The 18,727-nt window shown below is 35.9% G+C and overlaps 1 protein-coding gene across 3 annotated transcripts in view; it reads right to left on the bottom strand.

Annotated features, from left to right (window-relative positions):
- Positions 1-18,727, bottom strand: part of LOC126814812 (5-oxoprolinase) — a 45,659-nt gene that overhangs the window by 18,334 nt on the left and 8,598 nt on the right. Inside the window, exons 6-22 of one of the 3 annotated variants that reach the window (XM_050540188.1) lie at positions 18,221-18,300; positions 16,588-16,640; positions 15,994-16,106; positions 15,295-15,383; positions 14,076-14,193; positions 13,343-13,485; positions 11,352-11,471; positions 10,611-10,723; positions 9,721-9,809; positions 9,271-9,352; positions 7,858-7,995; positions 7,266-7,404; positions 5,450-5,562; positions 4,816-4,879; positions 3,380-3,517; positions 2,291-2,401; positions 1,278-1,379 (exon numbers count right to left, since the gene is read on the bottom strand). In XM_050540188.1, the coding sequence (XP_050396145.1) occupies positions 1,278-1,379; positions 2,291-2,401; positions 3,380-3,517; positions 4,816-4,879; positions 5,450-5,562; positions 7,266-7,404; positions 7,858-7,995; positions 9,271-9,352; positions 9,721-9,809; positions 10,611-10,723; positions 11,352-11,471; positions 13,343-13,485; positions 14,076-14,193; positions 15,295-15,383; positions 15,994-16,106; positions 16,588-16,640; positions 18,221-18,300 (1,805 nt within the window). Of the gene's footprint in view, positions 1-1,277; positions 1,380-2,290; positions 2,402-3,379; positions 3,518-4,815; positions 4,880-5,449; positions 5,563-7,265; positions 7,405-7,857; positions 7,996-9,270; positions 9,353-9,720; positions 9,810-10,610; positions 10,724-11,351; positions 11,472-13,342; positions 13,486-14,075; positions 14,194-15,294; positions 15,384-15,993; positions 16,107-16,587; positions 16,641-18,220; positions 18,301-18,727 lie in introns of those variants that run through there. The other 2 variants (XM_050540189.1, XM_050540190.1) reach the window with 2 other exon arrangements.

The raw sequence follows: 18,727 nt of genomic DNA, 5'->3' as shown, positions 1-18,727 counted from the left end.
TCAGTCGGAGCAGAACAGTAGAATGTTAAACCACATTTCATCTCCTTCCGACAACTGGATGTTTGTTTTTTTTTTAAAAAAGTACCATGGTGGTTCATAGGTCCTTTGAACCTTACACACACAGAATTAACCAGTTTTATTCACAGAAATATATTTGGGATTTAAGTCCACATACAGTAATTTTGGTTTTCTCCAAAGATTTGAATAGCTTTGTGTGCAGTACGGATATGGAAATATACATATTCACTAACTTGATTATAAAGGAATTAAATTTCAGTTTAAAACAGCATACATGAGACAAACAGGGCCTGTTAACATTGAGAAGTTTACACTGTAACCCAGGTATCGTTTATTCTTCTGTATCTAGCATTATTTTCTTTCACATTAGTTTAATATCAAATCTTTGTATTTAATTTCCTGATCACTGTTCAAAAATTAATCATTATACATCATTAATCAATTGGGTTGTTTATTTTTTAACACTGATTGAGAAATTAAACACTTGTAAATTAGACACTCATTATCAAAATTGAATGGTCAGCTTTATACTGGACAGAAGTACAAATTATATGATTTATGGTGATTTTAAACAGTTTTTACAAATTTTTAAACAAAGATTGGATATTAAACGAATGTGAAAGAAATTAGTGCGAGATACACAAGATTAAACTATACCTGGGTTACAGTTTAAACTTGTAATGTATATCAACATAATAACAACATGTTATTACAAATAAATGTGATTTTAGTGCATGGTTTAATATGCTCGCTTCACATTGCAAGGGAGGTAACTGCAAATATCCCCCCACTATTTCACCAAATAATTACATAGAAACAATTTGAGAACTTTACTTCACCTAAACAAAGTAAAGACACAATGACACTTCCTACAGCTATATGATGATGATACACATGGCAGTTATTACCCTGCAAGACCATATCTAATTAAAATGGTGTTGTTCTTTGTGTTTAACGTCTTCTTCCACAGAAGGTGATATAGCATACAAGTCTTATTTTTTTTATTTTTATTATCTTAGCGCACGCACAGGGGTCTTTCCTGAGGGAGGAAACTGGAGTACCCGGAGTAAACCCAACAGGTTGAGAAGCACCCCTATCTCCAAGCCACATACGCTCACACCAGGGATCGAAAACATAGCCACAAGCCAGAGGTGACCAGTTAGGTAGAGGTCGAAGCGCGGCAATCTAGACCACTAGGCCATCCCAACCCCCCTAATTAAAACATGACAGTTCCTCTGTATTAATGTGTTAAAACTTACTGGAGTAATGACTGTTAGATCAGGAAGATGGCTGCCACCAGCTTGAGGATGGTTGCTAAGTATGACATCACCATCATGTAAATCATCCCCCAGAGCTTTTATCTGAAATAATACAACAGTGATCAGGGGAGATAATTAATGTATCATAAAGTCTGTCATTGAGTAGACTGGTGTGGTTTCGTATCCCCGGTTGTACCTGACAAGGAGTAGGGTCACCTGTCAAAGAGAGAAATGGAGTTTAACGTCCACTCAACACAACTAGGGGTCATTTCGGGACTAAAACATGGTTCAATTTTATTTCAATAATTCACTTGTGCATAGGGGTCTTTAGCAGTGGGAGGAAACAAGAGGACCCGGAGGAAACCCGGAAACCCACGAGGTTTGACAGGCGAACCTACTCCTTGTCACATAGAACCGGAGAATCTGAACCACGCCAATTGATTCAACAACAGATCTTACGATACAGCGCACACTCACAAACCATTCAGCCATGCAATCCCCCCCAATGATCTGGAGATTTGATTATGGAATTGGTATGTGAATTATGTGAATAATGCCTCTGTAACATGATGGTTTTTTTAAAAAGGTTGGCTGAGAATTGTATACGTATAGTTAACAATTAAAGGGACAATAACACTCTTGCTGGCTTGACAGCTCCAGAAAGTAAATAATAGTCTTATTCTAAGTATTAGATGTTTAAGTATCCTACCTGTTGTGTAAATTATCCATTAAATCCTATTTTACTTGTCCAGAGGGTTCAAAAATATTTTTAAATCCAAGTCACATTTGAAAAGGTTTACGTTGGGCTTTTCAAATCATTTAGTTGAATTTTTCCCATTTTTTAAATTAGGTGTGTTAAGATGAAATTTGTATCATCAATTAATTGCAATATTGTAAAATAATACAATTTGTTGACCAGAATAAAGATTGGGACATATTATTCAGTTACAACAAGAGTGGTATTGAGCCTTTAAACAGAATACAGAGTGATCAATAAAACAATAGATTATTACCTGATATTGAACTGTTTCTTGCATGGCACCTAGATGAACAGGGATATGAGGTGCATTAGCTACCAGACCACCATCATCACCAAATAAAGCACAGGAAAAATCCAATCGTTCCTATTTATCAATAACAAACACTGATTAGTATTATACATGGTTTTCCCCTTGTCAGTGGTGCAGGACGCAGGGCCTGTACGTGGCATGTACGTAAAAGATCCCTTGGCAGTTGGAATTCGCTATAAGAGTAGACCATAGTGCTGCTGCCCAGGCAAAATTTTTCTCATAGCACACTGAATAGCGTAGGCTCTTCTTCATTAGCCCAGTCGGTGTAGAACAGTAGGACGTTAAACCCCATTTCATTTCACTAAATTAAAGTCTAATCAGTGGTATAGTGCACATCCACTGGAACAAAATTCATATGGGATATTAGTGGGATGGGATCGGCTGTCACCATAATAATTTAAAATGGGGTTCCAGGGGAACATATTTGCAAATTATTCCCTCCATTTTCTTATAGGCTGGTTGCCGCTGCCCACACATAGATGTTTTCCTTCATGTGATCGACCATCTTATAGTAAGTGCAGGGGGACTGCACCACACACAATTCCACAAAAACAAATTTACGGATAAGCCACAATACGTAGAAATCACAAACAAAAGTTAAGTGAATGGATCTGGGGGCTAGTTGTAAGCATCCACTGCGCTATACAGTCCCGGGCCTGTATTGATACAGACTTCACTCAAAAAATGAAAACTAACAATAAGAAAAACATTGTGTAATACTAGTACGAGTCATGATCTGCTATAAGCCACATAAAATATGAATGTAAGCATATTGAAGTAAATAAAAATACCTAAACAAGTAACCATATAGGTGAAATGTATAAAAAAGTCAGGTATGCTATTTCTGAATGCCTGAATCAGTGTAAAGCCGACAATTTAAACAAAGAAGGCAGCCATATCTTGAGAGTATATGGTTTGCTCACACCTCGCTGTTCTTGAATACAAATCAATGGGTAGCTTTAAGTTTAGCACCTTAAATACAAATCTGGGGTAGCTTTAATTTCAACAAGGTTCACCTGTGTGTATTCTTACCTTGATATTAGTAGATATAGAGGTTCTTTGTAAAACTCTACCCATTTGTTCAGCTATACTCATAAATCTATGTGAGAATATAGATAATTGTATTGTATCTAATTCTATACCAACTGTTTTTATTATACCACTTCCTATCTGTAATACAAATATTTACCATATTTCATTGAGAGAGAAAGAGAGAGAGAGAGAGAGAGAGAGAGAGAGTGAGAGAGAGAGAGAGAGAGAAATGGGGTTTAACGACCACTCGATACAAACTAGCTCATTTCGGGACTAACATATGGTTTAATTTTTTTTACATAATTTGCTTGCGCGTAGGGGTCTTTAGCAGTGGGAGGAAACCGGAGGACCCGGAGAAAACCCACGAGGTTCGACAGGCGACCCTACTCCTTGCCACGTACAACCGGGGATTCAAAACCACGCCAGTCGACTCAATGACAGACTTTATGATACAGCGCGCGCACGCTAATCATTCAGCCATCCAAGCCCCCAGAGAGAGAGAGAGAGAGAGAGAGGGCTCAAACATGGTTTCCCCGGTTGTATGTGACAAGGATTAAGGTCTGACAAGGATTAAGGTCGCCTGTCTAAACTTGTGGGTTTTCTCCAGGTTCTCTGGTTTCCTCCCATTGCTAAAGACCCTTATGCACAAGTGAATTATTGAAATGAAATTGAACCATATGTTAGTCCAGAAATTTTCAAGTTTGTGTCGAGTGAACGTTTAGAATCCCCAGTTGTACATGACAAGGAGTAGAGTGGCCTGTCCAACCTCGTGGGTTTTTCTCCGGGTCCTTCAGTTTCCTCCCACTGCTAAAGCCCCCATCGCGCAAGCGAATTATTAAAATTTTCTAACCATATCTTAATCCCTAAATGACCTAGTTTGTGTCGAGTGGAGGTTAAAATCTCTCTCTCTCTCATTCAAGAGATGGGGTTGAAGTACACGCAACACAAACCAAGTCATTTCGGGACTAACATATGGTTCAATTTTTTTCAGATTGAAGTATTGAATTGGTTGGATGTGACATTTTATATTAAAATGTTATGGGTCCAATTTTGATATGATTGAAGTTTTGTTTCGAAAGATTAAAGTGGCATTAGGTCAGATTAGAGAAAGAGTTGACGGTTCTCACTATAATAGTTCAAAAATAGATAATGAAAAAAGAATATACTGAAAACATTATCAATTTCTATAAAGAGTATATTTGTGACATTCATTCTCTCAAAGGCTTCCGGATGGGACGAAAAACCAAGGACCTGTGTATACATTGGTGTGCACGTAAAATTCGATATAAGAGTAGGCCATAGTGTCACTGTCTGGGTAAAATTTCCCTCATAGCACACTGTATGGCGTATGCCCGTCTTCATTAGCCCAGTAGGTCGTTAAACCCCATTTCATATCATTTTTCTAAATGGTTTCAAAAGAGTTATTATTAACTTACGACTATATGTATATCACCCGTTGTTGTTATAGTACCCGTACAAGATGGTTCTATCAAAACAGTGCTAAAATAAAAAAAAAGATATAAATATGTAGGTTCTAAGATCATTTTACACAATCTGAACATTATATATGTTCAGGGGGTTGGATGGACTGTATCATATAAGGTCTGTCATTGAGTCCACTGCCGTGGTTTCGATTCCCCTGTTGCACGTGACCAGGAGTAGGGTCGCCTGTCCAACCTCGTGGGTTTTCTCCGGGTCCTCCGGTTTCCTCCCACTGCTAAAGAATCCTACAAGCAAGCAAATTATTGAAATAAAATTGAACCATATGTTAGTCCCGAAATGACCTAGTTTGTGTCAAATGGACTTTAAACCCAATCAATCTCTCTTTCTCTCTCTCTCTTATTTCAAATATTTTATGTTCATTAATTATTTGGTTTATTTTAAAACAACTGTAATATATATACCTGGGCCCTGTTTCACGAAATCTTAACTAAAGATAAAATCCAAATTTTAGTAGATACTTCAATTTTGATTGGCTAAGCACCAAAATCAATCTTATATTATCCAATCAAATTACTAAAATTTGGATTTTATCTTAGTTACCTGTAAGATACATATATGTAACCTCACCTGTTTTTATCAATGATTATAGCTGGTCCTTGTATTGCATGACCACTGTGTAATTTATCAAGTAGAAAGACACTAGTATCAAGATTACCACTATCAAAATAACATTTCACAACCTGATAAAAACAAAATAACATTTCACAACCTCACAAAAACAAAATAACATTTCACAAACTAGTAAAAAAAAACCAAAGTAACATTTCACAACTTGGTAAAAACAAAACAACTATGTCACAACCTGGTAAAACAAAACATTTCACAACCTGGTAAAATAAAATAACTTTTCACAACCTGGTAAATACAAAACAACCATGTCACAACCTGGTAAAAAAAAAATAACATTTGTGACCAGTGACAGCCAAATGAGTCACTTGGGGTAAAATATAATATTTGGGTTATGCATATATTCAGAAAGTGTATGTTATAAGCTTTTCAATGAAATATAAAATGTTAAGATTGGGTGATAATTAAAAAAGTTATGCACCAACAAAAATGGCTAATTTTTACGAAAATTCTTTTGTTTTTAGCATTGATTTTAATGACACTACTTACAAAACACCCAATTTAAACACTAAATTAATTAAATATTTAAATATGTCTGGATTACTCCAATAATAGACAAGTAAAGCATCCGATTTCGCAAAAAAAAATTTTTTTTAAATTAAGCTCAAGTAGCTATTTTACATCGTAGCGTTAAATGAGCATGGCCGACTTCTGACTCATTTGGCTGTCACCGATCACATTTCACAACCTGGTAAAAACAAAATATTTCACAACCTGGTAAAAACAAAACAGCCATGTCACAACCTGGTAAAAATAAGATAACATTTCACAACCTAATTACAGCTAATTATAACTGGAAAAACAAAGATTTATACAATACAGTGGAATATGGGAATTACCAATTTATATGATGACCACAGTGATTAGTTAACGTTTGGTTGCTATCTCTGTGGGCCATTAGCGGCATTATCTATCTTGACAGACCGTTTTTTTAGTTGTATTTTGTAAAAGTGTCCCTTTAATAACAGGGGCCTGTTTCACAAAATTTTAACTACGATAAAATTCAAATTTTAGTAATTTTATTGGATAATATTAGATTGATTTGAGTCCTTAGCCAATCAAAATTGAAGTATCCACTAAAATTGGATTTTATCGTTAGTTAAGATTTCGAGAAACAGGGCCCTGGCCACACTCAATATCTCATTAACAAGAACCTAATTGTTAGTCACGAATTGCGAATGTGCCAGAAAAGAACAAATGGTGCTTTTGTGTGGGATGTTTCACTGTAACCCAGGTATCATTTAATCTTGTATATCTAGCACTAATTTCCTCACATTCGTTTAATATCCAATCTTTGTTTAAAAATTCATAAAAAATCAGTTAAAATCACCCCAAATCATCCAATTTGTACTTGTGTCCAGTTTAAATCAGACTGATTAATTTTACTAATAAGTGATAACAGTGATCGAGAAATTAAACACTTGTATATTAGACACTGATTATCATTATCACCTTTTCAACAGGGTGATTTTAAATGATTTTTATGAATCTTTAAACAAAGGTAGCAGATTCAAAAGATTAAATGATACCCGGTTTACAGTGTTAGGTGCTGAAATATATAGTGCCGATGTCTGGCGCTGTTGTGTGAGATGTTTGGTGCCGATGTGTGGGATTTTTAGTGCTGATGCATGGGATTTTTAGTGCTGATGCATAGGATGTTTGGTGCCAATGTGTGGGATGTTTAGTGCTGTCAGGTGGGATGTTTGGTGCCGATGCATGGGATATTTCGTGCTAATACGTTGGACGTTTCTGATACCTTTTCAACAGTAGGTGGAGCTGTATAAGATGGAATATTTTGGTTGGATGCTGCTGTTGATTTACCTACACCTCGAACACGTACGTCATCAACCATGATACATCTATTCACTAATACAAACCCAAACTCTGTCTGATATCTTCCAGAAAAACATGAAGTAAAAATTAAGATTTTTATTAATAATGTATAACAGAGAGAGAGAGAAATGGTAATTAAAGTCCACTTGACACAAAGTAGGTCATTTCGGGACTAACCAGGGCTTCTACTTCAAAATTTTCTGCAGCCGGTCATTTTTCACACGGTGAAAGTGGTGCCACAAAACAAGATGCTATGAATTTGATTCCCTGTTTGTATGTGACAAAGAAGAAGGATCGTCTGTCCAACCTCGTGGGTTTCCTCCAGATCCTCCGTTTCCTCCCACTGCTAAAGACCCCTACGAGCAAGCAAATTATTGAAATAAAAAATGAAATAAAATTGAACCATATGTTAGTCCCAAAATGACAAACTTGTGTCAAGTGGACATTAAACCCTCTCTCTCTCTCCCTCTTTAGATATTTTTTCATAATCCATGGTATATAAAATAAACACCAACCTCTGAATGAATGCAGATCTAAAATCGCCATATTTACTGGAATCTGAGGTTGCTGGATAACTATCGGCATTGACCATCAGTGCACAATCAGTTCTATCGTATCGTAGATGTAGGAAGACTTGAGTTTCTATATTAACCCTTTTAACAGTAATAAAATATAAATTAGTAGTGCTAGTAGTGATCAATGACACTTCACAATAATAAAATATAAATTAGTTGTACTAGTCGTAATCCGTTACCCTTAACAGTAATAAAATATAAATTATTAGTGCTAGTCACGATCAATGACACTTCACAGTAACATAATATAGATTAGTAGTATTTGTCAAGATCAATGACACTTCACAATAATAAAATATAAATTAGTTGTACTAGTCATAATCAATAACACTTTACAGTAATAAAATATAAATTAGTAGTACTAGTCATAATATAATCCATAACACTTAACAGTAATAAAATAAAAATTAGTTGTACTAGTAGTGATTGATAACACTTAACAGTAATAAAATAAAAATTAGTTGTACTAGTAGTGATTGATAACACTTAACAGTAATAAAATAAAAATTAGTTGTACAAGTAGTGATTGATAACACTTAACAGTAATAAAATAAAAATTAGTTGTACTAGTAGTGATTGATAACACTTAACAGTAATAAAATAAAAATTAGTTGTACTAGTAGTGATTGATAACACTTAACAGTAATAAAATAAAAATAAGTTGTACTAGTAGTGATTGATAACACTTAACAGTAATAAAATAAAAATTAGTTGTACTAGTAGTGATTGATAACACTTTACAGAAATAAAATATAACTTAGTAGTACTAGTTGTAATCATTGACACTTTACGGTAATAAAATATACATTAGTAGTACTAGTTGTGATCGAACGATCCTTTCATTGTCCGAGAAAGCTCATCCAGATTTTCCGGCGTGGTTTCCCCTTGTCAGTGATGCAGGACGGAGGGCCTGACAAGGACAGCAGTCTAGTCACTCTGATGAGACAAAAAACGAGGTCCCGTGTACGAATTGGTGTGCACGTAAAAGATCCCTTGACAGTTGGAATTCGATATAAGAGTATAGGCCGTAGTGCCGCAAAATTTCCCTCATAGCACACTGTATGGCGTATGCCTGTCTTCATTAGCCCAGTTTAGGAGCAAAACAGTAGGACGTTAAAGTCCATTTCATTTCATTTATGATCAAACGTCTGACTTGGGCCGATCAAAAAAAGATAGCATGACCAAATTCAACTGCTCAATCCACTCTAGCAGGCTGTTAAACCCCATTTCATTTCAATCCAGCCTAAAATATTCATTTTATTAGCTATAGGCCTAAATTATAAATATAAGCTATATGAATTTTGTACTCAATTCTGTTCTACTTTTTTAAATAATATATAAAAATAAGCTTACAAATCAAATCCTTGTCTTTGTAATTCAGTAATACATGTTTCTTTCAACGCCTCTATTCTTTCATCCAAATAACTAAACGATACTGAAAAATAGAGAGAGATGGGGTTTAATGTCCACTCGACACAAACTAGGAAATTTCGGGACTAACATATGGTTCAATTTTAATTCAATAGCTGGTTTGTGCGTAGGGGTCTTTAGCAGTGGCAGGAAACTGGAGGATCCAGAGAAAACCCACGAGGATGGACAGGCGACACTACTCCTTGTCACGTACGTCCGGGGAATTGAAACCCCATCAGTTGACTCAATGGCAGACCTTGTGATACAACGCGCACACGCTAACCATTCGGCGATCTAAGCCTGCTTCTGGAGAAATAAATGTAAATGAACTAAATTCAACAAACTGGAAAGAAAAAATATAAAATGTTTCATTGTCGTCCTCGAACTCGCTACCTTTTACATATTCTTTCGAACAGGGTTCTTGAGTTTCATGAACGACGTCTGCTAGTGCCATACCGTAAGCTGACAGAATACCAGCGTATCTGAAATATAAATAACTTTAATTTAAATCTAAGCTTGAAATTTGTGTCTGATTCGATGTTAATTAAATTTTGGGGATAAGTTCAATATCGGAGCTTTTCTGAGCCCCCCCTCCCCCCTCATCACTCACATAAACATGATCTTCATACACTTGAAACTTTGGGATGGAGGGGGGATCAAATTCCTGAAGCAATGGTCCGAGAAATTCCTCTCTGGCCATTGCCGGATTGGCTTCTGATACTTGAGCTTTTGAGGGAGTGTGTATATTCTTCCCGTTCAATCAAATCTATCCCAAGTACAGCAACAAGATAGCCCTTCGTTTAATCTGGGATCTTCCCTAAAACTTTGGACAGTGATTTAAGGTATTAAAAACGGTGAAAGTATTCTTCGTCTCCATATAGTATTGTTTACATTGTATCCGTGTTGATAGCCTCGTTTGTCACACAATTAGTTCTTCTGCAATATTCTGCTAGGCACTGGTTAATTGGGCATAATAAAATTGTGAGTCATGACTAAACTTTATGTAAACATATTTGGTCCAATTTGGAGCATTGTTTAAATGTAACGACATTGTTACGCAGTTAGCTATTGGTTGTTTATCAGACTATTGACCAGTCATAATTTGGAACAGAAATTTTCTTACATTACAGCAGTGTTAAAAGGGATTAGGTATAATCAAACGAAACACTGCAAGGAGTATGGGAGGGTGATTTTAAAATGTCTGAAATATTTCCGACTATCAAGTCAAATTAAACCCTGATGACGGCATGATATTTAATGTGTGGTTGAAAATCGAAACCTACCTGTGAACAAATACCTGAGACATTCCAAGCGATCTGGCTATTGCACATGCATGTTGACCCCCAGCACCACCAAAACATGCTAAAGTATGCCTCGATGTGTCATGTCCTTTAGCCTGTAAAATACATATCTTCGTAACCATAGCAAAGAACTACATCAATAAATAGTCTAAACCTTAATCTAAGGGCAGAGTTAGACAACTTGTTGGATTTATCTTGTTCAATGAACCAAGAATTATATCCTGCAGCACTTAACTTTTAAGGATTTTACTTGCATTTGTCTTAAATGACCCGTCTTAATAGTCGCTGATCATGGAGAAAACCCATGAGGTTAAACAAGCGACCCAACTCCTTGTCACGTACAACCAGAGATTTGGAACCACACTAGTTGACTCAATGACAGGCCTTATGATACAGCGAACAATTGCATCGTGTAAACGCATTGACGAAATGTTGCATTTGACGGTTGTACGAATTGGTTGTATCGTGTAAACACCAGTTAATGCTAGGTTCACACTATCACCATGCCCGCTACGATTCAAATCGTGGCTTTAATCGTTGAGTAATCGTGGTGATCCTATCAGGTTTTATCATATATTGAGAGCAGTCAAAGCAATTGTGTTAGTCGCATCAAAACGTATCCGCAAGTTCCAGATCGTGGACTCCCATCGTAAGCATAGTGTGACAGTAAGGATTGGCATAAGCAGTAATAATTTCAGCTTCTGCTGTATAACACTGACTCACCTGTGTTAGGGCTCTGATAGGTCTACACATCGATTCGTTAGCTACATTTATAAAACCCATGGCAATTTCTTCTAGTGACATAGTCTTACTACCTGATTGAGATGACAGGAATGTATTCACCTGGAAAAAAAACAACAACATTTGAAAAACAAAATTAACATCATTTGAAAAACAAAATTAACAACATTTTAAAAACAAAATTAATAATATTTTTAAAAAACAAAATTAAAAACAATTTAAAAACAAAATTAACAACATTTTAAAAAAAAAATTAACACTTTAAAAACAAAATTAACATTTTAAAAACAAAATTAAAAACATTTAAAAACAAAATTAACATTTTAAAAACAAAATTAAAAACATTTTAAAAACAAAATTAACAACATTTATTATGGACAGGTTGATTTAATTAAGTTATTTACACATGAAGGCGGAATATTAAAAAAAGAATGGGTAAAAACATAAATTTACCATTGGAATACGACAGGATGAAAATCTGTTCCTGTTTCTATTTTCCATTTTCTTGAATGATGTAGAAGAATTTATGATCTCTGAATGAAGGTTGTGATTTAAACTCGATGATATATTATTTGGGATGTGATGAGAACATTTAAATAGTTCATAAATTACACCTTTGATATTTCTAATCATTATTAAATAGCCTACAGTATTAGCGCACTAGTATCAAGTATATGCAGACAAAATAGGTGAACATATTGACATCTTTTGTCATGGTTGATTGATCAGGGTCCTTGAAAACGTTGACCTATATAGGTGTTAAGTAACAACTGCGGTTTGGAAATGAAATGAAATGAAATGGGGTTTAACGTCCTACTGTTTTGCTCCGAACTGGGCTAATGAAGACGGACTGCGGTTTGGTGATACCTGATTGAACCCATAAACTAATTAACAGTGCTGAGTGTGGAATAGCTTTACCTGACGTCTGCTTCCACCTAACCATGATATCGCGGAGAAGAAATTCGTGTTTATTTAATCTACCACATGCCAGCAGAAGAACCAACAAACGTCACGTTTAATATACACAATAGAACCAACAAACGTCACGTTTAATATACACAATAGAACCAACAAATGTCACGTTTAATATACACAATAGAACCAACAAACGTCACGTTTAATATACACAATAGAACCAACAAACGTCATGTTTAATATACACAATAGAACCAACAAACGTCATGTTTAATATACACAATAGAACCAACAAACGTCATGTTTAATATACACAATAGAACCAACAAACGTCATGTTTAATATACACAATAGAACCAACAAACGTCACGTTTAATATACACAATAGAACCAACAAACGTCATGTTTAATATACATAATAGAACCAACAAACGTCACGTTTAATATACACAATAGAACCAACAAACGTCATGTTTAATATACACAATAGAACCAACAAACGTCATGTTTAATATACACAATAGAACCAACAAACGTCACGTTTAATATACACAATAGAACCAACAAACGTCATGTTTAATATACACAATAGAACCAACAAACGTCATGTTTAATATACATAATAGAACCAACAAACGTCACGTTTAATATACACAATAGAACCAACAAACGTCACGTTTAATATACACAATAGAACCAATAGAATTCCAGTGAAGTAAACAATCATAATTAACCACATGATATCCAGATAAATAATCTAATTTGTAGATCTGCAATTATTCACGTGATGGTCTGAACATTATTTGTGTGGTTCTATTTGTTGATAGCAAGTACCGGTAATAATTATCTTGAAGAAAACCACGTTTTGAAAACGTGGCAATTTTTACCCAGCCTCGATCTGGACAAAATACCTCGTTTCAAAAACATGGCAATCTAAAAAGCTATGTTTCAGCACTCCAGACAAACGTGGCATTTTGTGGCAAAATTATTAACAGGTTTTTGCCACGTTTGGACAAAAATGCCAAACGTGGCATTCTGAGGATATAGTGTTATTTCACCTGATCTGTGAGAGTTTTAAATGCTGCTAAAGTTGCTGATTTATCTAATGGTTGATCTTCAGTTTCACCAAATATAGCAGGAAAGTATTCTGGTAATATTCTACCAAGGCACAAATTGGCATCAGTAATCGTTAGTGGTCCACCTGTAAATCAAAACCACACATTATCAGGTACTTGAGCTTCCATATATCTGAGGAGTAGCATATGGTCTTCCATGGGTATGTTTTTAAATAAAGAAATAAGCAGATTAAGAAATGACTGCAAATAAGGCCTTCTCGTATATCGGATTCCAACTGCCAAGGGATCTTTAATATGTACACGGGACCTAAATTTTTTGTTCCATCCAAACGACTAGTCAGCTATCCTTGTCAGGCCATCCATTCTGCAGTGTGTGTAATAGCCTTATTCAACATTTGCTTCCATTGAAGTCAAATCGCAGACAAGTATCTGATAGAGAGAGAGAGAGAAAAAAAATGGGGTTTTACCTTCATTCGACACAAACTAGGTCATTTTGGGACTAACATATAGTTCAATTTTATTTCAATAATTTGCTTGCGCGTAGGGGTCTTTAGCAGTGGGAGGAAACCGGAGAAAACCAACAAGGTTTGACAGGTGACCCCACTCCTTGTCACATACAACTGGGGATGACAGACCTTATGATATAACATGCACGCACTAACCATTCAGCCATCAGTATCCCCCCCCCACCCACAAGTACTTGATAATGACTTACCCTTTTTATAACATACAGGACCTGGATGTGCACCAGCTGATTCAGGACCAACAACAAACAGACCTGATCTAAAAAACAACTTGGATCCTCCACCAGCAGCCACTGTATTAATATCTAACTAAATCAAAAATATAAAATGTGTGTTTCGATTCCCCAGTTCTACAGGGCCACCGTCAAACTTCATAAGGTTGGACAGGTGACCCTACTCCTTGTCATGTACAACCCAGTAATCGAAACCAAGCCAGTTGACTTAATGAATGATCTTATGATACAACGCGCACACGCTAACTATTCGACCATCCAACCCCCCACACACGTGAAATAACTTGTCCCGTAGATATATAAAACCTCCACATAAACCACTATAAGACTGCCATGTCACAAATTACTAATAAAAATGGCAATGTGATTGATTTAAATATAGTTTATCGATTCCTCTATGGAAAATGTCGAGATGTGAAACATCCCAGATTGACACAGTATCACTTGATCTATAGACTAAATCAATCAAGTATCTATTGATCTGTAGACTAAATTAATCATATTTCTGTAGACTAAATCAATATTGTATCTATTGATCTGTAGACTAAATTAAAGATACATTATGTAAGATTTAGACAAAGAGCTGATCATTATTGCTATAATAGTTCAACATTATGTAAGATTTAGATAAAGAGCTGATCATTATTGCTATAATAGATCAACATTATGTAAGATTTAGATAAAGAGCTGATCATTATTGCTATAATAGATCAACATTATGTAAGATTTAGATAAAGAGCTGATCATTATTGCTATAATAGATCAACATTATGTAAGATTTAGATAAAGAGCTGATCATTATTGCTATAATAGATCAACATTATGTAAGATTTAGATAAAGAGCTGACCGTTATTGCTATAATAGCTCAAAAAAAGATAATGTAAAATGAAAATATTGAAAATTTCATTTAAATTATTTCATTCTGAGCCAAGTTATCACAGTAGTTTTGACAAGATGTGTGTATTGTGGTAACCAGGGCACTGGTATATTTGATATCAGTTTCGCATTCCCATTTTAAATTAAATTTTTAAATGCCAAACCGTTCAAATCTAGTTAAAATCTTAAGTATCTGATGCCTAATTATTAATGTCTAATTAATAATTTAGATAACAATTCGGACCTAAAGAAAGACCAGCAATAGACAGATTTTAATCATGTGATAATGTTTATACTAACCTGTGGTGCCTGTATAGTAATACCAGCCGTACTTGTTTCAAATACATGTTCATATTGACCAGCATAACGACTCACATCAGTTGATGTTCCTTAAATAGAAATAATACAAATGTAAATTAAAAACAAGACCAACAGTCGATCAATTCAGTAAAGAATGCTGGGTGTTTCTCAAGGCCCATGTAGTCTAATGCTAAGGGCAGATAAGCGTGTTTTTTCGCCTGATCGAGTCGATTAAAATTTGCCAGCGATTTTTTATGGCTGATCACGAATGGGCATATCCAGCGACCGTCTCGAGAGTGTATGTAACTTGTTCTAAATGGCGAATCACCGTAATCGTAGGATTGCTGTCATAGCTTGCTATTTATTTGATAAAAATAAAAAGCAAAACACACAGAAGGGCACATTGGACAAATCGAAACTTGTGGTACAGGAGTTAGATTCCATGCTTCGGTCGAATAGTTAGCACATGCACGTTGTATCATAAGGTCTGTCATTGCGTCAACTGACGTGGTTTCGATTCCCAGGTTGTACGTGAAAATGAGTAAGGTCTCTCCCACTGCTAAAGACCACTATGCGCAAGCGAATTATTGAAATAAAATTAAACTATGTATTAGTCCTGAAATGACCTAGTTTGTGTCGAGTGGACGTTAACCCCCTCCCTCTCTCTCTGTCTTTCTCAGATAATGATTTGAGAGTTACCTCCCATGTCAAAGCCTATGACAGGTTGTTTAGTTTGTTGATTGTATGTTGTTAAAGCGTATCCAACAACACCACCAGCAGGTCCTGATAATATAGCTCTAGAACCATTAAATCTGAAATAATATAAACATAATTAAAGGGAAATTATGTGAGATTAGATAAAGAGTTGACAGTTCTCGCTATAATACTTAAAAAAATAGATAACATAAATAGAATATGCTGTAAATTTCAGTAAAATTGCTCCACTCTGAACCAAGATATTGGATTTTGAATTTTAGGCTAGCCTCAATCAGCTAAATATCGCAGGCTAGCGATGGTATAGAGAGTTGATTATGGTCTGGATAAATGTCTAATTAATGGTTTATATAACATTTCAGGCCTTACTCCCCCGTCAGACCGGGGTGGCGTTCTTACTGCGATGCTGTGTTATCTTGTTTTAAGACTAGTTACCTCCCTTAGAATTTTTTTATGATATTGTAAAAGACTGGTTAATCTAGCCAATGACCTATTATTCTCAAATGTTGACAACGCATCAAGACTAATATTCGTAGAATATTTATCTGGATGATAGAAACTAATGGTAAAGTTACTTACTTGTCTACAGGAGTAAGACCACCATCAGATTGCATAAATAATACCCGTGTATTCTAAAAACAGATAAATGAAATAACATTAAATGAGATGAAATGAAATGGAGTTTAACATCCCACTGTTCTGCTCCTACTGGGCTAATGATGACAGGCGTACGCCATACAGTGTGCTATAAGGAAACTTTTGCCCAGACAACGCCACTATGACCTACTCTTATATCGAATTCCAAATGTTAAGGGATATTTTATGTGCACGCAAATGTATACACGGGACCTCGTTTCGTACCCACTTAGCCACCGTGATTGTATGAAATTCAATGTCTTACTTTTCTGCAACAAACAACCTACCGAAGGTGCGCATACACAGTGTGCTTTGATGAAAAATTTGCATGAACAGCGTTGTCTCGTATCTACTTTCCCTCAAATTCTGACTGCCAAGAGAATCATTACATTCGCGCCAATGTATACATAATCTTTAACCCGTTAACTGCGTAGGGCGTTATATAACGTCCTGGACAACTGCCACTCATCGTGTGTAGGACATAATATAACGCCCTGGAGGTATTTTCCCCAACCTATTCTTCGAACACGATCGCAGCATTGTAGGACGTTATATTACGCCTGGTCGAGGAAATCTAATTGAAGGAAGACAACTCTATTTACCGTTAGATTTAATATGGTTTGAGACTACTAAAATTTGTATTCAGGAATAAAAAGGTCCAAAAATGACGTTTTTCGTCAAATTAATTACACAATAGGGGGTAGTTAACGTTTTAAAAACTACGCAGTTAAGGGGTTAAATCCCATCCGAATGACTAGATGGGCTTTTCCTATTCAGAGAGAGAGAGATAAATGGGGTTTAACGTCCACTCGACACAAACTAGGTCATTTCGGGACTAACATATGGTTTAATTTTATTTCAATAATTCGCTTGCGCCTAGGGGTCTTTAGCAGTGGGAGGAAACCGGAGGACCCAGAGAAAACCCACGAAGTTAAGGGCAACCCTACTCCTTGTCACGTACAACCGGGGATTCGAAACCATGCCAGTTGACTCAATGACACACCTTATGATACAGCACGCACGTGCTAACCATTCGGCCACCCCCCCCCCCTTTCCTATTCAAACCCTCGATAAGCAACTGATGATGGGAAAACCTAACTGGACAATCCAAAGGTTCTTTATCAATGAGGAGGGTTGGATGGCTAAATGGTAAGCGCTTGCACGTTGTATCATAAACTCTGTCATTGAGTCATTTGCCGTAGTTTCGATTCCCTGGTTGTACATGACAAGGAGTAGGATCCAATGTCCAACATCATAGGTTTTCTCTGCGTCCTCCGTTTTCCTCCCAATGCTAAAGACCCCTACGCACAAGCGAATTATTTAAATAATATTGAACCATACATTGTATGTAAGTCCCGAAATGACCTAGTTTGTGTTAAGTGGATGTTAAACCCCATTTCTCTTTCTCTATTTATCTGCGTCACAGGGATCGATCATCGAACCCAGGACCTACGAGTTAGTGAGCCAGCACCAAACTCACAGGGATCGATCATCGAACCCAGGACCTACGAGTTAGTGAGCCAGCACCAAACTCACTGAGCCACTGAGCAATACAAAAATAATATAAAATACTCACAGCTAACCCTCCTAAAAATCCAGAAGCAAAACCTTCTACATATTTGTGTATACATGGTGTTAGATAGGCATCAGCACATGCTGTAACATCAAACAGAATCACATTTATAGTAGCTAAGTCTCTATCTCAATATCATCAAAAGTCTTTAGCTATGTCTCTAACTCAGTATCGTCAAAAGTCTTTAGCTATGTCTCTAACTCAGTATCGTCAAAAGTCTTTAGCTAAGTCTCTATAATGTAATATCATCCAATATCATCCAAAGTCCTTGTCAGTTTAAATCAATATCGATGTTGTGTTCTTACCGGGAAAAGACAGGCTTCTGATATCCAATATTTAAGACAAAATTAACATTTTACCATTCGTGTACCATAATGGGTTTCAGTGCCATTTGTAACTCAAAGAACGAGGCTAGACGTATATAATAATGATGATGCCATATTCTTATCTGGAGAGCATGCGCAATAATTACTATCGGTGTGGACGGGAATAACCAGATGCTAGAGATTG

This window comes from Patella vulgata, chromosome 3 (genome assembly GCF_932274485.2).
Source record: "Patella vulgata chromosome 3, xgPatVulg1.2, whole genome shotgun sequence".
In the NCBI taxonomy this organism is placed as follows: Eukaryota; Metazoa; Mollusca; class Gastropoda; family Patellidae; genus Patella; species Patella vulgata.
This window is presented reverse-complemented; position numbering and strand designations above follow the sequence as displayed.